At 39.0% G+C, this 16,124-nt stretch overlaps 1 protein-coding gene across 19 annotated transcripts in view; it reads left to right on the top strand.

Annotated features, from left to right (window-relative positions):
- Positions 1-16,124, top strand: part of TRIP12 (thyroid hormone receptor interactor 12) — a 495,519-nt gene that overhangs the window by 444,840 nt on the left and 34,555 nt on the right. For all 19 annotated transcript variants that reach the window (XM_029615415.1, XM_029615414.1, XM_029615411.1 and 16 more), the window contains 3 exons: positions 5,291-5,405; positions 6,155-6,309; positions 6,712-6,876. In XM_029615415.1, coding sequence (XP_029471275.1) covers positions 5,291-5,405; positions 6,155-6,309; positions 6,712-6,876 — 435 coding nt within the window. The remainder of the gene's footprint in view (positions 1-5,290; positions 5,406-6,154; positions 6,310-6,711; positions 6,877-16,124) is intronic.

Here is a 16,124-nt window from a genome sequence, read left to right as displayed (position 1 = left end):
AAACAACTATCGTCCAATCTCAAATCTCCCACTGTTAGCAAAACTGCTTGAGAAAACTGTACAAAGCCAGTTGACAGAACACTTTCAAAAACAATATACCCATCTCAATTCGACTTCAGGAAGCATTACAGCATGGAATCTTTGCTTCTCACATTAAACGATACCATACTTCGAAGATTTGATAATGGACAAAATTATTTTAGTGTTACTAGATCTTTCCGCAGCTTTTGATACTGTTAATCACTCTATCCTTCTACAATGGCTTACAGAAATTGGGCTTACCAATAAAACAATTCAGTGGTTTTCCTCCTATCTGTCAAACTGCAATTTTCAAGTAAAAATTAATAGTTTACTCTCAAGAAAATTGCAATTTACAACAGGTGTTCCCCAAGGGTGGTCACTCTCTGCCACACTCTTTAATATATGCATGCTTCCCCTCTGTCATGGTCATGGACTTATACACGACATATATGCTGACGATATTCAAATCCTCATTCCCATTAATGATTCTATTGAAGCAACATATAATAAAACTGCTATGTTTCTATCTATCGTTAAACAACTGCTAATTCATATCATACTAAACACATCCAAAACACAGATTATAATTCAAAATAGAAAATCAACTCCATCTCTCCTACCATCACTAAATATGGAAGATCGTAAACTGAAATTTATCCCGTACCGTATGTTTGGGATCTGGGAATAATGATAGATAGTGAGCTGAACTGTAAGACACACATTGCAAACAAAAAATCAAAGAAGGTTATTACAAATAACCTTAAGGAGGCAAAAGCCTTTCCTTAATCCTGACTATTTTAGAACGGTGTTGCAGCTGCTCATTTTTTCCATTATTGACTACTGCAATTCTCTTTTACGTGGATTACCATCATCTACAATTAGACCACTCCAGATACTACGGAGCTCAGCAGCCAGAATCTTAACCGGTACCAAGAAACAAGAACATATTACACCAGTTCTGATTTCCCTGCACTGGCTACCAATAAAATCTAGAATAGAATATAAAATATTACAATTATCCATAAAATCATGTACGAAGAACAGATTGCTTAACACAGCAATTAAAATACATGTACCTCAAAGGAACCTGCGCTCAGCTAATAAAGGCCTCCTATCTATTCCATCAGTACTATCAGAACAGCTTACGCAAGTAAGAGAACGTGCAATATCTCTTGTTAGCCCAAAGATTTGGAACTCACTCCCCACAGAAATACACCTACAACAAAACTTAGATATTTAAGAAAGAGATTAAAACCTGGCTCTTCACGAAGGCATTCAATGAATCTAACCAACCTACTCATATACACTAATTTCCATGTTTTAATATCTTACGATTTATTTTAGGTTCTAAACATGCCATTCATTTATATGCTACTTTTATATTTTATTGTAAATTTTATTTTACTATGTTGATTTTATGCTAATGCAGTTTTAATGTAATTTTGTTTTATTGTAATTTTATTTTATTGTAATTTTATTACTGTTGTAAATTATTATGATAGCTACACCGAATGACGGTATATAAAATCAATAAATAAATAAATAGCCCCGTATTGGCCACGCCAGGTTTGGTTCCCCATACTTCGCGACCTCTCTGTCCAAGATCCCATTCGCCTGGGCACAGCGCCCAAACTCATCACACAGAATCACAGCAAGCTACGCCACCCAAACCTCCAGACCCTGTCTCTGACAGCCTAGATGTTGAAAGATTGATTCTACAACCACTCAATCTTTCTACTGGCGTCTCTCAAGTCCTTGTAGCTTCACGGAAGTCTTCCACACGGAAATCTTACCGCTCTAAATGGAAGATGTTTACCTTGTGGTGCACGCAGAAGGGCTGTGATTCCTTTTCTTGCCCCACATCTAAGTTATTAGACTATCTCTGGCACCTCTCGGAATCTGGTCTCCAGACATCATCTATCCGAGTGCACCTTAGTGTCATTTCTGCTTACCATCAGGGAATAGGGGGTGCCCCGATAACTGCTCAACCCCTGGTGAGTCACTTCATAAGAGGCTTAGTACAGCTTAAGCCTCTTCTTCAGCCACCAGTTGTGGCATGGAACCTCAATGTTGTCCTTGCACGGCTCATGCACACTCCCTTTGAGCCCTTGCACTCCTGCGAACTCGGATACCTTACATGGAAAGTACTTTTCCTAGTAACCATCACGTCTGCCCGTAGGGTAAGTGAGTTACAGGCCCTGGTGACCTACTCACCTTACACAAGGTTCCTCCATGACCGGGTGGTTCTTCGCACTCACCCTAAATTCTTTCTTAAGGTGGTCACTAATTTCTATTTAAATCAGTCCATAGTCTTGCCCGCTTTCTTTCCAAGGCCTCATGCTCACCCAGGTGAGTGAGTTCTGCACATCTTGGACTGTAAGCGTGCTCTTGCATTTTACTTAAACCACACTACGGCCCACAGGAAGTCCACCCAACTCTTTATATCTTTTGATAAAAACAAACTTGGGAATGCGGTGGGTAAGCAAACACTGTCAAACTGATTAGCAGACTGCATTGCATTCTGCTACCAGCAAGCACGCCTTCCACTACAGGGATGAGTGAAGGCACACTCAGAGCAATGGCAACGTCTGTAGCACACTACCATTTAGTACCGATTGCTGACATCTGCAGGGCTGTGACATGGAGCTCTCTCCACAGCTTCGCGGCTCACTACTTGGACAAGGCTGGATGACAAATTCCATCTTTGGCCAGTCTGTCCTCTCTTCCTACCTCGACCTGCTGTGAATTTCAGGCTGCCTCATTCTTGCCAACAGTTGTTGTGCTGGTTGGCCTATTCGTATGACGTAGCCTGTAGCTTGCTATTTACCCATATGGGAGGACTACCATCCTACTTGACCTGGGAGAAAGCAGAATTGCTTACCTGTAACAGGTGTTCTCCCAGGATAGCAGGATGTTAGTCCTCACAAAACCTGCCCGCCACCCCGCGGAGTTGGGTTCAAAACAGTTTTATTATTTTATTTTTCGCTCGTACTTTTGCTACAAACGAGACTGAAGGGGGACCCCTGGTGGCTACAGGATTAGTGGCATGCTGGGCATACTCAGTGTGCCAGTCAAAGTTCTAGAAACTTTGACAAAAGTGTTCCTTGACAGGGCTCCAGCTGATGATGTCACCCATATGTGAGGACTAACATCCTGCTGTCCTGGGAGAGAACACCTAATACAGGTAAGCAACTCTGCTATCTTTATTTTACAAGTGTTATGTATTTCACTTGGATTCTTACTTTTGGAATGTATGTCTTAAATTAAACAGGTTCTCAAAGAGAATAGATGAATACAGTAAAGTCCATATTCAGCTTCTGTCCAGCTAGCATATTTAGCCAAATAACTTTGCAAGGATATTCAGCTCTTTTGCTGTCCTAAAGTTAGGCGGCTGTGTTAGCTGAATAATGCTGAAAATCTGCAATTGTCCCGCTAACTTAACTTTATAGCTGACCCAGCCCCAGAATGACACTCCTCCAAATTAGGCAGATAACTTGTTAATCAGATAAGTTATTTGGCTAATTCAAAGCCAATAAGTGCAGCAGGATTTTCAAATCTCACTATTTATCCAGCTAAGTCCAAACTTAGCCAGACAAATGATGCTGAATATCAGCCTCAATAAAACAAACAAAAAAAAGTTCATATTTGATATCCCTCCAGTTGGGTTGCATTCAAGGTGGATTTCACAAAAGAGGAAGTACATGTAATTATAAAGGTATAGACAAAGTAAATCAAATTACAAGACAAAAAGCAAAATAACCTAACAATTCCCACCCATACTTTTTAAATAATACCCTCCATACCAACCCTTACAATAAAATAAAATGCAAAGTAAATTGTATCACTATCAAATTAAACAAATTTCTAACAGACACATTCCACTCAAGCTCATATTCTTAAAACACATCAGATTGATGCTGCTAGCAACAAACACACTCCGAGTAAATAATTGGAATTCAGCTCTTGGCCTGGCTATACAGCCAGGCCTTGAGATGCTTCTGAAACTTTAGATAGTTAACTCCTCTGTAACAGCCCTTAGGCAACTTGTTTTGGGGGGAAAAAAGGTGCATAGAAACTAAAAGCAGTTTGTTACTTAACTTAACACCAAAAGAAGTCTCTAATAGCTGCTGTTGGAAAGGTCTCCACATATGGATAGGTGCATAAAGAGAAAGTAAACTGACCAGGTAGGACGGACACACATTGAAAGACTAAACTCAAGATCTTAAATCTGATTCTGTCCTCATTTGGGAGCCAATGCAAGTCACATACCATAGGTCAAATCTACCCACTCCCACTAGTAAACATGCTGTAATAATTTGAATCGTAAATGCTTCAGACACGATCCTGGAATCCCCTGATACAGTGACTTAAAATAATCCAGTGTAGACAATATAAATCAAATAATTAAAATGGCTAGGACTTTAGGGGATGACGTAACTGTCTTAGGCTATAAAAAGATGCAAGAAAGGCAGACATTTAAGATTTCATCAAGATTTTTGTCCAGTATATCTCGAAGGCCATTAACCACCTCCTTCGAACCACCTGCATTCCACAGACTTCAGGATTCATTGTTGGGGGGGTTCTTTTGCTTCTACAACCACAGCACCTCAGTTTTATCAGGATTAAGCTTAGTGATAGATGTACCTTTTTACATGTCAGTCGACCTTTTTTGCAGTGCTTGTGAGACCTATGTAAGACAAGAGGATAGCATAATACATAGTCAGTAATGAGCAGACTTAAACACCAAGGATGTACTATTCAAAAGGATTTACTTTTGTAAAACTGGGTTTTTGAAAAATGGTATTTTTACAAGCTTAACTCCTTTTGAAATTTCACTGAATTTTCAAAAGGTTTTACACCTGAAATGGACTTTTGAAAATTGTTGCAAGAAATCCTACTTTTATGCCTGGAACTCCTTTGAAAATTCATTCCTAAGTGTCTGGTATGAACTTTATAAATATGATTTATGTTCTAGAGCTGTTTAGAATGTGTTTGTGTTTTTTTGGTTTTTTTTTAATCTTTGACACACAATGCAGACTACTAAAGATATCCACGCCTTTGGAAATCTGACCAATATGTGCATGCATGACCAAGGGTAGTCGGTAAAATTGGTCATACACCGATCACCTTGGCATTCTGCAGCTTTGTAGCAGTATATGCTGTGTATACATAGGCATCTGAATTTGGACTCTGACCCTATGATGTGTGCCAATAAAACACTAGGAGCAGTTAGCGATTATTAAATTTTGCATTACTACTTTTTCTAAAGGTTGGAACAGGTCTAGGACCTACACTGGAGTTTTATGCACTTGTATCTCAGGAACTACAAAGAGCTGACTTGGGTCTCTGGAGAGGAGAAGAAATTACACTTTCCAATCCAAAAGGTAATTTTGATTTATTCTCTCGTTTGAGAGCTGTTGCATGCAAATGACTTTATGTACACCTTTATCTAAAATGTTTTCTTTCAGGTTTGTTTTAAAGCTTGGCATGCTGTTACTGTTTCTAGTTGGTTCATGATGCTGCTGCTGCTCACATTTCTAGTCTGGTTAATTTATAAAAAGAATTTAGTTTTAGTTTACCTTATTGGACTTCCTTGAGGCACTCTTAACCTGATAGTGATCTAGTATATGTTTTATCCTTTGTGAATTGCAAAGCTGAATGATTTTTAGCATCAAAGGATGTCAAATAGATGGTGTTAGTCATAAACTGATGCATTTTTATATTCAAGTTTTTTTCATTAGTGTTTTGCTTTTTTTTACAGTTTACTTTTTATTACATTTTCATTTAACCAAGATACTCAAAACAGCAAGCATCTATAAAATTCACAACTACCTAACAATCTTATGAGATTTTTCATATCCAAATAGTGCTTAATTTTCTTGAATCCTGAAACTTTCTTTACATGTTGTTTTGAGTAAAGTGCATAAATCTGCATTTATATTCTAGCTCTGTTGTGAAGGAGCTATAGCTGTCATTTCTCACTGTGTAATTGGGCAGTTGTATGAACATTAAAGTGTAATTTTAAATGCCTTTATATAAACTACTGTACAATAATCCTTGGTTCACATTATTTCTTCATGTAAAAGGGATCTGCTATTAGTACTTCCTGCTTACACAGATTTGTTTCCAACAGGGAACCAAGAAGGGACCAAGTATATTCACAATCTCCAAGGACTGTTCGCTCTTCCGTTTGGTAGAACTGCTAAACCAGCTCATATTGCTAAAGTTAAAATGAAGTTTCGCTTTCTGGGCAAGCTAATGGCCAAAGCTATCATGGATTTCAGATTGGTGAGAATCAAACACATTCATTTAGGTTCAGATCAGGAGTCCCAGTTCCGGGATACCCTGTTCTATGTAATGCTTGTTGCAACTTTGTGTTTTTCTGTAAACCGATATGATATGTAATTTTCACTTGAATGTCGGTATATAAAAGTCCAAAATAAATAAATTTTAAGGGCTAATAGTCCTGCAGGTATTTTTATTAGTAGTTGCTGATTTTCATTGCCTTTAGCTTATCATACATATCTTCACTATAAAGAGAACTTCCCAGGCTATAAACGTTAAGTGGAAACAAGTATGGCATGGTGGGAAATTTAATTGGAAAACTATTACAAAACTTCCCTACCTCATAAAATGATGATTTAGGAGTGATTTCATTTTTCTCATCCGAGAGAATTCTTTGCATTGTAGGTGGACCTCCCCCTTGGCCTTCCTTTTTATAAATGGATGCTGCGACAGGAATCCTCTCTAGCTTCTCATGACTTGCTTAATATTGATCCAGTAGTGGCCAAGTCTGTATATCATCTTGAAGACATCGTGAGACAGAAGAAAAGACTGGAAAAGGACAAATCACATGTAAGATGACTTAACGTGCATGTTACAAACTATGGAAATGTCTTTATTAATCTAGTAACAATAGAGACGGCTTAGAATAGCTTATTTTCTGTTCATATGCAAATGGTCTTGAACTGTGATAAGCTGAGTTTATTAGACACAAAGTCATCGTTTTTGTGTCTAGCCATGGTTTTGAGTAGACTTGTTAAATCCGGATAGAGCTTAAGAATATAAGTGCTATGCTGATCAGACCAATTGTCCTTCGAGCCCAGCATACCTGTATCCAATAGTCATTTGGTATCTACAGTCCCTGAACGTAATCCGTTTTGCAGTGTCACGAAAGGCAGAATTTAAATAAAACTAATATTAACTCCAAACATCAGCTCCCCTGTTGCTCATTCCCAGATATAGGAGGTGGCGATCCCTGTTCTTGCCTAACAAGTTTTAATGGACTGGTCCTCCAGAAACTTGTCCAGACCATTTTTTTAAACCCAGCTATGTTAACTGTGACCACATCCACTGGCAAAAAAAATTCCACAGCTTAATTATGAAGTGAGTGAAGAAATACTCTACTACAATTTAGTTTTATGGAGTGTCCCCTAGTCCTAGTACTATCTGAAAGGATAAATAATGATTCCCAATTTACCTGTTCCACATCATGATTTTATAAACCACTTTCATATGCCCTCTGTCAGCCCTTCTTCAAGTTGAAGAGCCTTAAGTTTAGCCTTTCTTTATAAAGGTGGCCTTCCATCCCCTTTATCCTTTGCTGTTGCTCTTCTCTACCTAATCTAGTTCCGCTAAATTTGTTTGAGATGGGATGACCATGCTGCTACTTGTTTACTACATTAATGCTTACATCAGTGAAGTTTTCAAACATTTATTTAAAAATATTTATGAATCGCTTTCTAGATTTTCATGCATCCTTGTCTTTCTGCTACAGCAGTCCAGAACAGTTGAATTTGTCCCCACTTCCAGTCAATGGAGACTAGTTTTGTGTTTTTTGTTTGTTGTTTTTTTTAAATATCAGCAGAACAGGTGTGTTGCAGAAAGGTTTACATATAGTCCATAAACTTAGGAACATAGGTGTAAACACACTAAAAAAAACAATCTTGTCTTCAAGGTGTGTACATAGCATTTTTTATTTAATTAGCGCCAATTGTTAATGGTGCCAAAGTTTATCTAGTGTGTTTGCTCAACCTTCCACGTCTTTTTAAGGAGTTTTTTTTTTAAATATGGTGTTACCAAAATAAAAAGAGGTAATTGGTGCAAAAAGTTAACTAGTCAAAACAAGCTTTGCACCTGACTGCACATTGCAAATATTGTGATGTGTATTTTTTATTTTATATTTATTTTATTTTGAGGAGGAAAAGACTTCAGATGCCAAATATTAGTGAAACACTTATTTTGGCAAAGGGCAAAATCATTAGCCAAAAACCTCCTCTTTTTTTTATAGCGATACTGTGTCTTTTACCCTTAATTAAATAAATACCTTTTTACTGTCCATGTCAACGTCTAAATTAAATTTTTAATGTTTACATTTATAATAAAATGTGGAAGCAGTGCAATTCAAATTTCCAAACGGAGCCCTCAGCTCAACTTTGAAGTAAAAGTACTTAACTTATTCCCGGTCAGTCAGCTCCCGCTGTAGAGTTAAGGATTCTACAGACCATAAGATTTTTCAATGTTTGAAAGAATCTCCAAGATTTTTCAGTGTTTGAAAGAATCTCCGACCTGGCCAGCGTTTCGGCATCAACGGCTGCTTCAGGGGAGTGCAACATATGTTCCACGGCTTCCAAAAGCTTTTCTAAAAGGAAAACATTCAAAATGTGACAAAAACCGAATTTAAAAAAAAGAAAATGAAATGCTTTCAAGCTCACCATAGTTGCGATGTTCAAACATTTAACAAACACTCATCTGTGGCGTTCACCTACTGACTTAATACAGCAAAAAATGGCCAGCAGTTGCTTTTAAATCAAAATAATCCAATCAGATTCTAACTCATTTGTACCGAATTGGTTAACTTCTCTGTCCATCATTCCAACCTTACTACCAAACTGTACATTTTAATTCGTCATACGAAGTCTCTCTGGTTCTCAAACTTATCACTCTTGGAATCAACCAATCAAAATCCTCATTAACATGGTTAGTAAAATCTATTAGTTCATTGATGTATCATTCAGGGAAATGACCAGAGTCCACTAATTGGATCCTTTTAATGCCCTTTAAATGCAAAATCTCCACTCGATGTTCTCGTACGGAACCAATGGTTCATAGTTTATTAAATAATAAGAAAGTAAGTAGAAACCTCATGCAGACCCATATTTTCATCTATCAAATAAATAGTCCCCACTCAGTGTTCATATTGAGACCCGATGGTTCTATTCTGGCTAACTCGAAGATCCAACATTGCTCCTGTTGGATGAGATGTTTATTTCTGTCTCCCGCCCATGTAGATGACTCTCTTCAATAACAAAAAATCTGAATTCATCGAATTTATGATCCTCCTTGACACAGTAAGTACTAATATTTGACATCTGATGTCTCTTCCTCCTCAAAATAAATATAAAAAATACTCTATCTTTTAGTATTTGCAATGTACAATCAGGTGCAAAGCTTTTTTTGACTTTTTTAAAATATCACCTCTACTATTTATTCAACAAATGGAACCTGAAAAGCCAATATTCTCTGCCTCCTGTCGATTTAAAGACCACCTAATTGTGTAGCAGATTTCTTTAGCAGAAAGATTTTTTTTAAAGAATAATCTGTATTTCAAAACAAAAAAAACCAGATATGAGGCAAAAGCACCTGGGCTATGCCTCCTACCTATGGGTCAGTGAAGTGAGCCCTTATGGTTCCCTTCCTCATAGCAGAGGTTTTGGTTGAGCCTGTTGAGATATGAATTCTAATCTGACAAGGAGTGCCTTAGAGCTTTCCTTCAATGCACTGAGCCCTTACTGGGCTAAACTCCCTTCCTCATAACAGAAGTTTCAGTTCAGCCTGTTTAATTTCTGAGGACAAGCAAAATGGCAGTCCTCACATATCTGTGATATCATCTGATGGAGCCCAGCCCAGAAAACTTATGTCAGAGTTTTTAGAACTTTGACAGAACTTCTCTGAGCATGCTCCAGCATGCAATATAACACGCATCCACACAGGTCCCATAGTGTCTCACAATGAGTTATCTCACTCTCTCTCTCTCTCTCTCTCTTTTTTGGCTTCATCAAGAAGTTTTTGTGGTGTTTTTGCTGTGTGTTTGATCATACGGGATCGCACGGTCAACGTGTGGTCCCCCAGTTATAGTCTTAGCCAGGGTTTTCTATGGTTTTCGCAAGTTTCACTTCATAGTCTATCCTCGGGGGGTGGCAGTGTGCTCGATGCCACCAGCCATCGAAGGCGGCCGCCATCAATTTTGATGTTGCGTTCCTTTTCTTTTACGATGACATGTCCGTGTGTTTGAAGCGGTGCCCTCGAACTGAAGCAACAACACTGCTGGAGCAAGAAGACACATTGAGGTAAGGCAGAACAGTCGCAGCTAGGTTTAAATACCCAGCCACATGACGTATTCAAGGAGGATTCCCGTATAAGGACCTTCAAAAGTCGCTGTGTGGTACATGTATGCATTGAGAAGTGGCCCAGAAGTGTTGGCGGCATTGAGGAAGTACAGCTAGTCGTGGTGCCGCAACCAGCAAACGTAACAACTGCATCTCCCGTTATGCCCAGGTGGGATTACATCTTGGAGGTCATGTCTAAGCTTACTATGTTCGAGCCATAGCAGCATCAGTCCACTTGCAAGCAGTCCCCATGGAGGAGATATGCAAGACTGCGATATGACGTTCCATCCACTCATTCACATCTCATAACTGTCTGGATTGGGATGGATGACGCAGCAGCAGGTTAAGCCAATCTGTCCTTTGGAACCTGTTTGAGGTGTGAACCCCAACTCTCTTCCCTCCTAGGGCCTGTTCTTTCTTTTCAGGCTGTCCCCCTTCCTATTACCAATAAAACTTGTTGTTGTGCCCATTGGCACCTGTATTGTTGGTCCCCTTTTTTGTTAAGGGGCTGCCTGTAGCTAGGGATTCATCCTTGTGTGAAGACTGCCATTCTGCTTGTTAGAGAAAGCAGACTTGCTTACATATAACAGTTGTTCTCAGAGGACAGCAGGATGACAGTCCTCACGAAGCCCACCCGCCTCCCTGCAGAATTGGGTTTCCGCTTTATGGGTTTTATTCTAGACTGAGGGGACCTCATGTGGAAATGTGGTATATTGCATGCCGGAGCATGCTCAGAGAAGCTCAGTCATAGAATCGTTGACATATGTTATTCGTGCCAGGCTCCGTCAGATGATGTCACACGTGTGAGTACTGACTTCTGCTGTCCTTGGAGAACACCTGTTATAGGTAAGCAACTCTGCTTTCTAGTCAAACAAGGTGAAGTTCCTCAGATCTTACCGTGCAGACTACTGCATTCAAGTTGTGGAAAACTGTATTATAAAGGTGCTGATCCTCCAGTAAGGTTAGTTTCCAGAGCAGTATCTTTTCAGCCCTTTTGGCAAAAAAATATATTTTTAATATGGCTTAAGCAAGCAGTTTGAGACCCACACTAATGTTTAGAACCATTACAGTGGGTTCTTTTAACAGCACACATGCTGCATCTCCCAGCAGCACAGGTCTCTGGAAAGAATACTAATGTTCCTTTACTTCATAACAGAGGCTATGGTTGAACTGGGCTTAATGCCAATTAACAGGTATGCTTAAAGTGCCTAGACACAAACAGATACCTGTGGGAGAGAATTATGAGATGCCTACTTCACAGCAGATGTTTCGGAGGAGCTTACTGTTGAAAGACCCCACGTTGTCGAATACTAGCTGATCTTGGGGTACACACTAAAATTTACGCTGATGACATCAAGTTCTATTTATTTATTTATAAATGTTTGTATACCGCTTTTACAGTATTTGTCAATCAAAATGGTTTACAAGTTAAAATAACATATACAATTAAAAATGATAAAGAAAACATAGACAGGGAAGTTAATAAATCAGAAGATAACAGTAATATAGGAAATGTACGAGCACTGTGCCAAGGGATCAAAGAAATATTAATGCTATTTGAGTTGGTGCTTATTTAAGTGCAGAGGGAATGCTTGAATTGCGAACTTATGAAGCAATAAGAGTTTTAAATGCTGTCAAAAATAGGAATGTTTTAGACTTTTTTTTTTTTTTTTAACTCTTTATGAGAAGAAATCTGCCTTAGTTGATCAGGAATTGAATTCCAAATTAATGGGCCAGAGACTGAAAATGTGCGCCTTCTGGTGATATCGAGTCTGGCTAAGTGAACCATAGGGACTTACAGTAGGTTTTTATGCAGAGATCGTAAATTCCTGTTGGGTTGATAGATACGGAGTTGGGTGCATAACCATGTAGAAGAGTCATTGCTAGGAGAATGGGGGCATTCTCCTAGCAGCTAAAAAAGATTTTAGACTCACACACCACCCAATTAAATCGGACTCAAAACTAGAAACAGGCCTGTTCACATCAGACACTCTCCAAATCCTTCTAGTATACGCCCCTCCAGGCCTCCTAGAAGCAGACGCTTCGCCTATCCTAGAAATTATAGCATCTTATCTCAAACCAGACTCCCCAACGATAATCCTAGGAGACTTTAACTTACACGTAGACAACCCCACACTCTCAACCAGCTGCGAAACATTCCTTACCGCTATGTCCGCAATGGGATTCAGACAAATAATCAATGAACCTACACACAAGGCAGGTCACACACTGGACCTTATCTTTCTGAACTCAGGTATAACAAATTCAGCACACCACACATGTAAACCAGTTCCCTGGTCGGACCATTCACTAATCTCCACAACCTTGTCGATGACCCAAACGAGCAACAAACAACCACCTCAACACTCATTTATCTACAGAAAAGTATGCTCATCTGACGAACTCAGCAATCATCTAATCACAGATCTCTTACGCATAGACTATACGACACCTAATTCAGCGATAAATTCCTGGTCAACCATAACGGAAACAGTGGCAAACAAACTATGTCCACTGATAACAAAAAAAGTCAAACAAGGTGCGACAAAAAGACAGCCTTGGTTTACAAACGAACTAAAAACCCTTAAACTTAATTTACGTCAGAAAGAAAGTAAATGGCGTAAAGCCCCTTCCGCTGCTACACTATCTATCTACAAACTCGCCCTCCACTCATACAAGAGTTCCACCTTAAAAACAAAAAGAGACTATTACGCACACAAGATTCATGACATCATCTACGACCCCAAAGCGCTTTTCACTCTCGTCTCCAATTTAACTCAGGCAAATACACCGGACATACCATCTAACCTAGCTCAATCAAGAGCGGATGAGCTAGCACTCTTTTTTAGTAATAAAATCACGAACCTTCTAACACAACTTAAGCCCAGTACAAGCACAACAGCCAGCACATACGTACTCCACAACAAGGAAATAACCCTCCAATCTTTTGAACTCACCACATCCGCAGAGATCCAAACACTTCTGAAGAAAATGAAACCCTCTTCCCATCCCTTCGACCAAATCCCATCTAAACTACTACTTCTAATCCCGGACACCATAAACAAAACTCTTGCAGACATCATAAATTGCTCATTCTCCCAGGGTCACTACCCCGATGACCTTAAACTAGCTTCAATCAAACCGCTTCTCAAGAAACCAAACTTGGACCCCAAAGATCCTAATAGTTACCGTCCAATTTCCAATCTTCCTTTCATTGCCAAGGTGATGGAGAAACTAGCAAATACGCAACTATCGGATTACATAGAAGAACACAAAATTCTATTCCCTACTCAATTCGGTTTCAGAAAAGCCTCAAATACCGAATCACTACTCATATCACTGACGGACTACCTGACTTTGGGCCTTGACAAAGGACAGGCCTTCCTTTTGATTTTATTAGATCTATCTGCAGCTTTTGACACTGTAAACCACGCCATATTACTAAACCAACTGGCTAACATCGGTCTTGCAGGATCAGCGCTGACTTGGTTTAAGACTTTTCTAGAAAACAGAGGTTTCAAAGTCAAAATCCTGAACAAAGAATCCCATAGATACCCATCATCACAAGGAGTTCCTCAGGGCTCCTCTCTCTCACCTACACTCTTCAATCTATACCTTCTCCCACTTTGCCAACTTCTAAACAAATTGAATCTAAAACACTTTATTTATGCCGACGACGTCCAGATTGTGATCCCCCTCCAAGAATCCATTAATAAAACCCTAAAACTGTGGGAAAACTGTTTCAAAGAAATTAATGACCTCCTATCCAGCTTAAACCTAATTCTAAACCAATCAAAAAGTGAATTCCTGCTAATCTCACCGGATAACTGCAAAATCACTACGAACCCGCCAGCCAACTTACAAATATCAAAAGTAAGAGATCTAGGAGTATCCATAGACAACAGACTAAACCTAAAAGCATTTATTAAGCAAACAACTAAAGACTGCTTCCACAAACTACACACATTAAAAAGAATAAAACCCCTATTTCATTTCTATGATTATAGAACAGTGCTCCAAGCAATAATCTTTGCGAAATAGATTATTGCAACGCTATACTACTAGGCCTCCCATCATCCCATACCAAACCTCTCCAAATGATTCAAAACACGGCAGCAAGAATCCTAACTAACAAGAAAAGAAGAGATCACATCACGCCGGTCCTTAAAGACCTTCACTGGCTGCCAATCCACTTCAGGATAATCCATAAATCCCTAACCACAATCTTCAAAAATATCCATGGACTAGCTCCACTCCATCTACAAATAGCACTTAAAAAACACTCCTCCAACAGACCCACTAGAGAAGTGTACAGAGAACTTCTACAGGTACCACACGCCAATACCACCCAACACATAACCCTGAGAGACAGGGCCTTCTCTACAGCAGGCCCCCCACTATGGAACTCAATCCCCTTAGAATTACGACAGGAACCATGTCTTCCAACCTTCAGAAAGAGACTTAAGACATGGCTGTTCAAGAAAGCCTTTCCGGACTCTGACTGATGATCTCACCAAATACAGAAAGACGGTCTATCTCCCACTAAACTGATACGGACATACCAAACACTACACGTTCTTATTCTTGTTAAATTTCTATCGTCTTATTCTTCTTCTTTTCCCAGTTAGAACCATCCTTGTTTTATTGTAACTGATTTTTTTCTGCGCACTGTTATAACTTGTTATAATTTGTAAATATATAAAATGTATACTCATGTTATATTTATACACGTTTATAATGTATTGATCACCCCTGTTTTATGTAAACCGACATGATACGATTCTCCGTGAATGCCGGTATAGAAAAAACTCAAATAAATAAATAAATAAATAAAATAAATATCAAATCATGTATAATGGAGAGGATTTTATATTCTATAATGAATTGGTAACCAATGTAAGGAGTGTAGGATTGGGGATATATGATCTTTTTGAGAGGTGCCAGTCAAAATGCGGGCTGTAGAATTCTGGGTTAACTAGGGGACAGAGGGTGTTCTCATGTAGTCCAATTAGAAGCGTGTTACAATAATCAAGTCCACTGAAAATTAGGGATTGTAATATCATGCGAAAGTCATCTGGAAAAAATAAAGAACGGAGACACTTTAGCATATGAAGTTTAAAAAAGGCGTTTTTCATTATTGTAGAGATGTGATGGGACATAGATAAGCTGGCGTCTAGTATTACTCCTAGGATTTTGTGCTTTGGATATCTAGGAATTGGCATACCATCTAGGTTAAGGTGAGGGGACTGCAGGCGGATTGAGGAATTGTGGATAGGTGGAGAATTTCTTTCCAACTAAAACAACTTGGGCACACAACCATCTCAGGTGCAACCGCCTCATCTCACCCATCTATAATTAACCCCACCCTTGTCCCATGCTGTAATATTTGTAAGAAACAACTGTCAGTCCATTATTTGAAAGAAGATCTTTATTGGATGGATATGGCCACAGCATAGGTCATAACACAGAACTGTTTTATTACAAAAACAATTACTAACATTCATTCAATTTACAAAAACATCAATTACTAAAATATTCTCAATCCCCAGGGGTGACCATACCCTTAACGTGCTGAATTTAAATTCACGAAATGCATAGGATCCTGCTACTGCAGTATAGCACCATTGTGGATGCAGGGCCATTGAAGCTGTGCTCCAATTTCTCAAGGGCTCTCTAGTATCACGCTACAGCAATGTATCACCACTGGGGGACACA

The sequence above is a fragment of the Rhinatrema bivittatum genome, chromosome 9 (assembly GCF_901001135.1).
Source record: "Rhinatrema bivittatum chromosome 9, aRhiBiv1.1, whole genome shotgun sequence".
NCBI classification, from domain to species: Eukaryota; Metazoa; Chordata; class Amphibia; order Gymnophiona; family Rhinatrematidae; genus Rhinatrema; species Rhinatrema bivittatum.
Note: the sequence above shows the minus strand (reverse complement) of the source record. Positions and strands in the feature narration are given on the sequence as shown.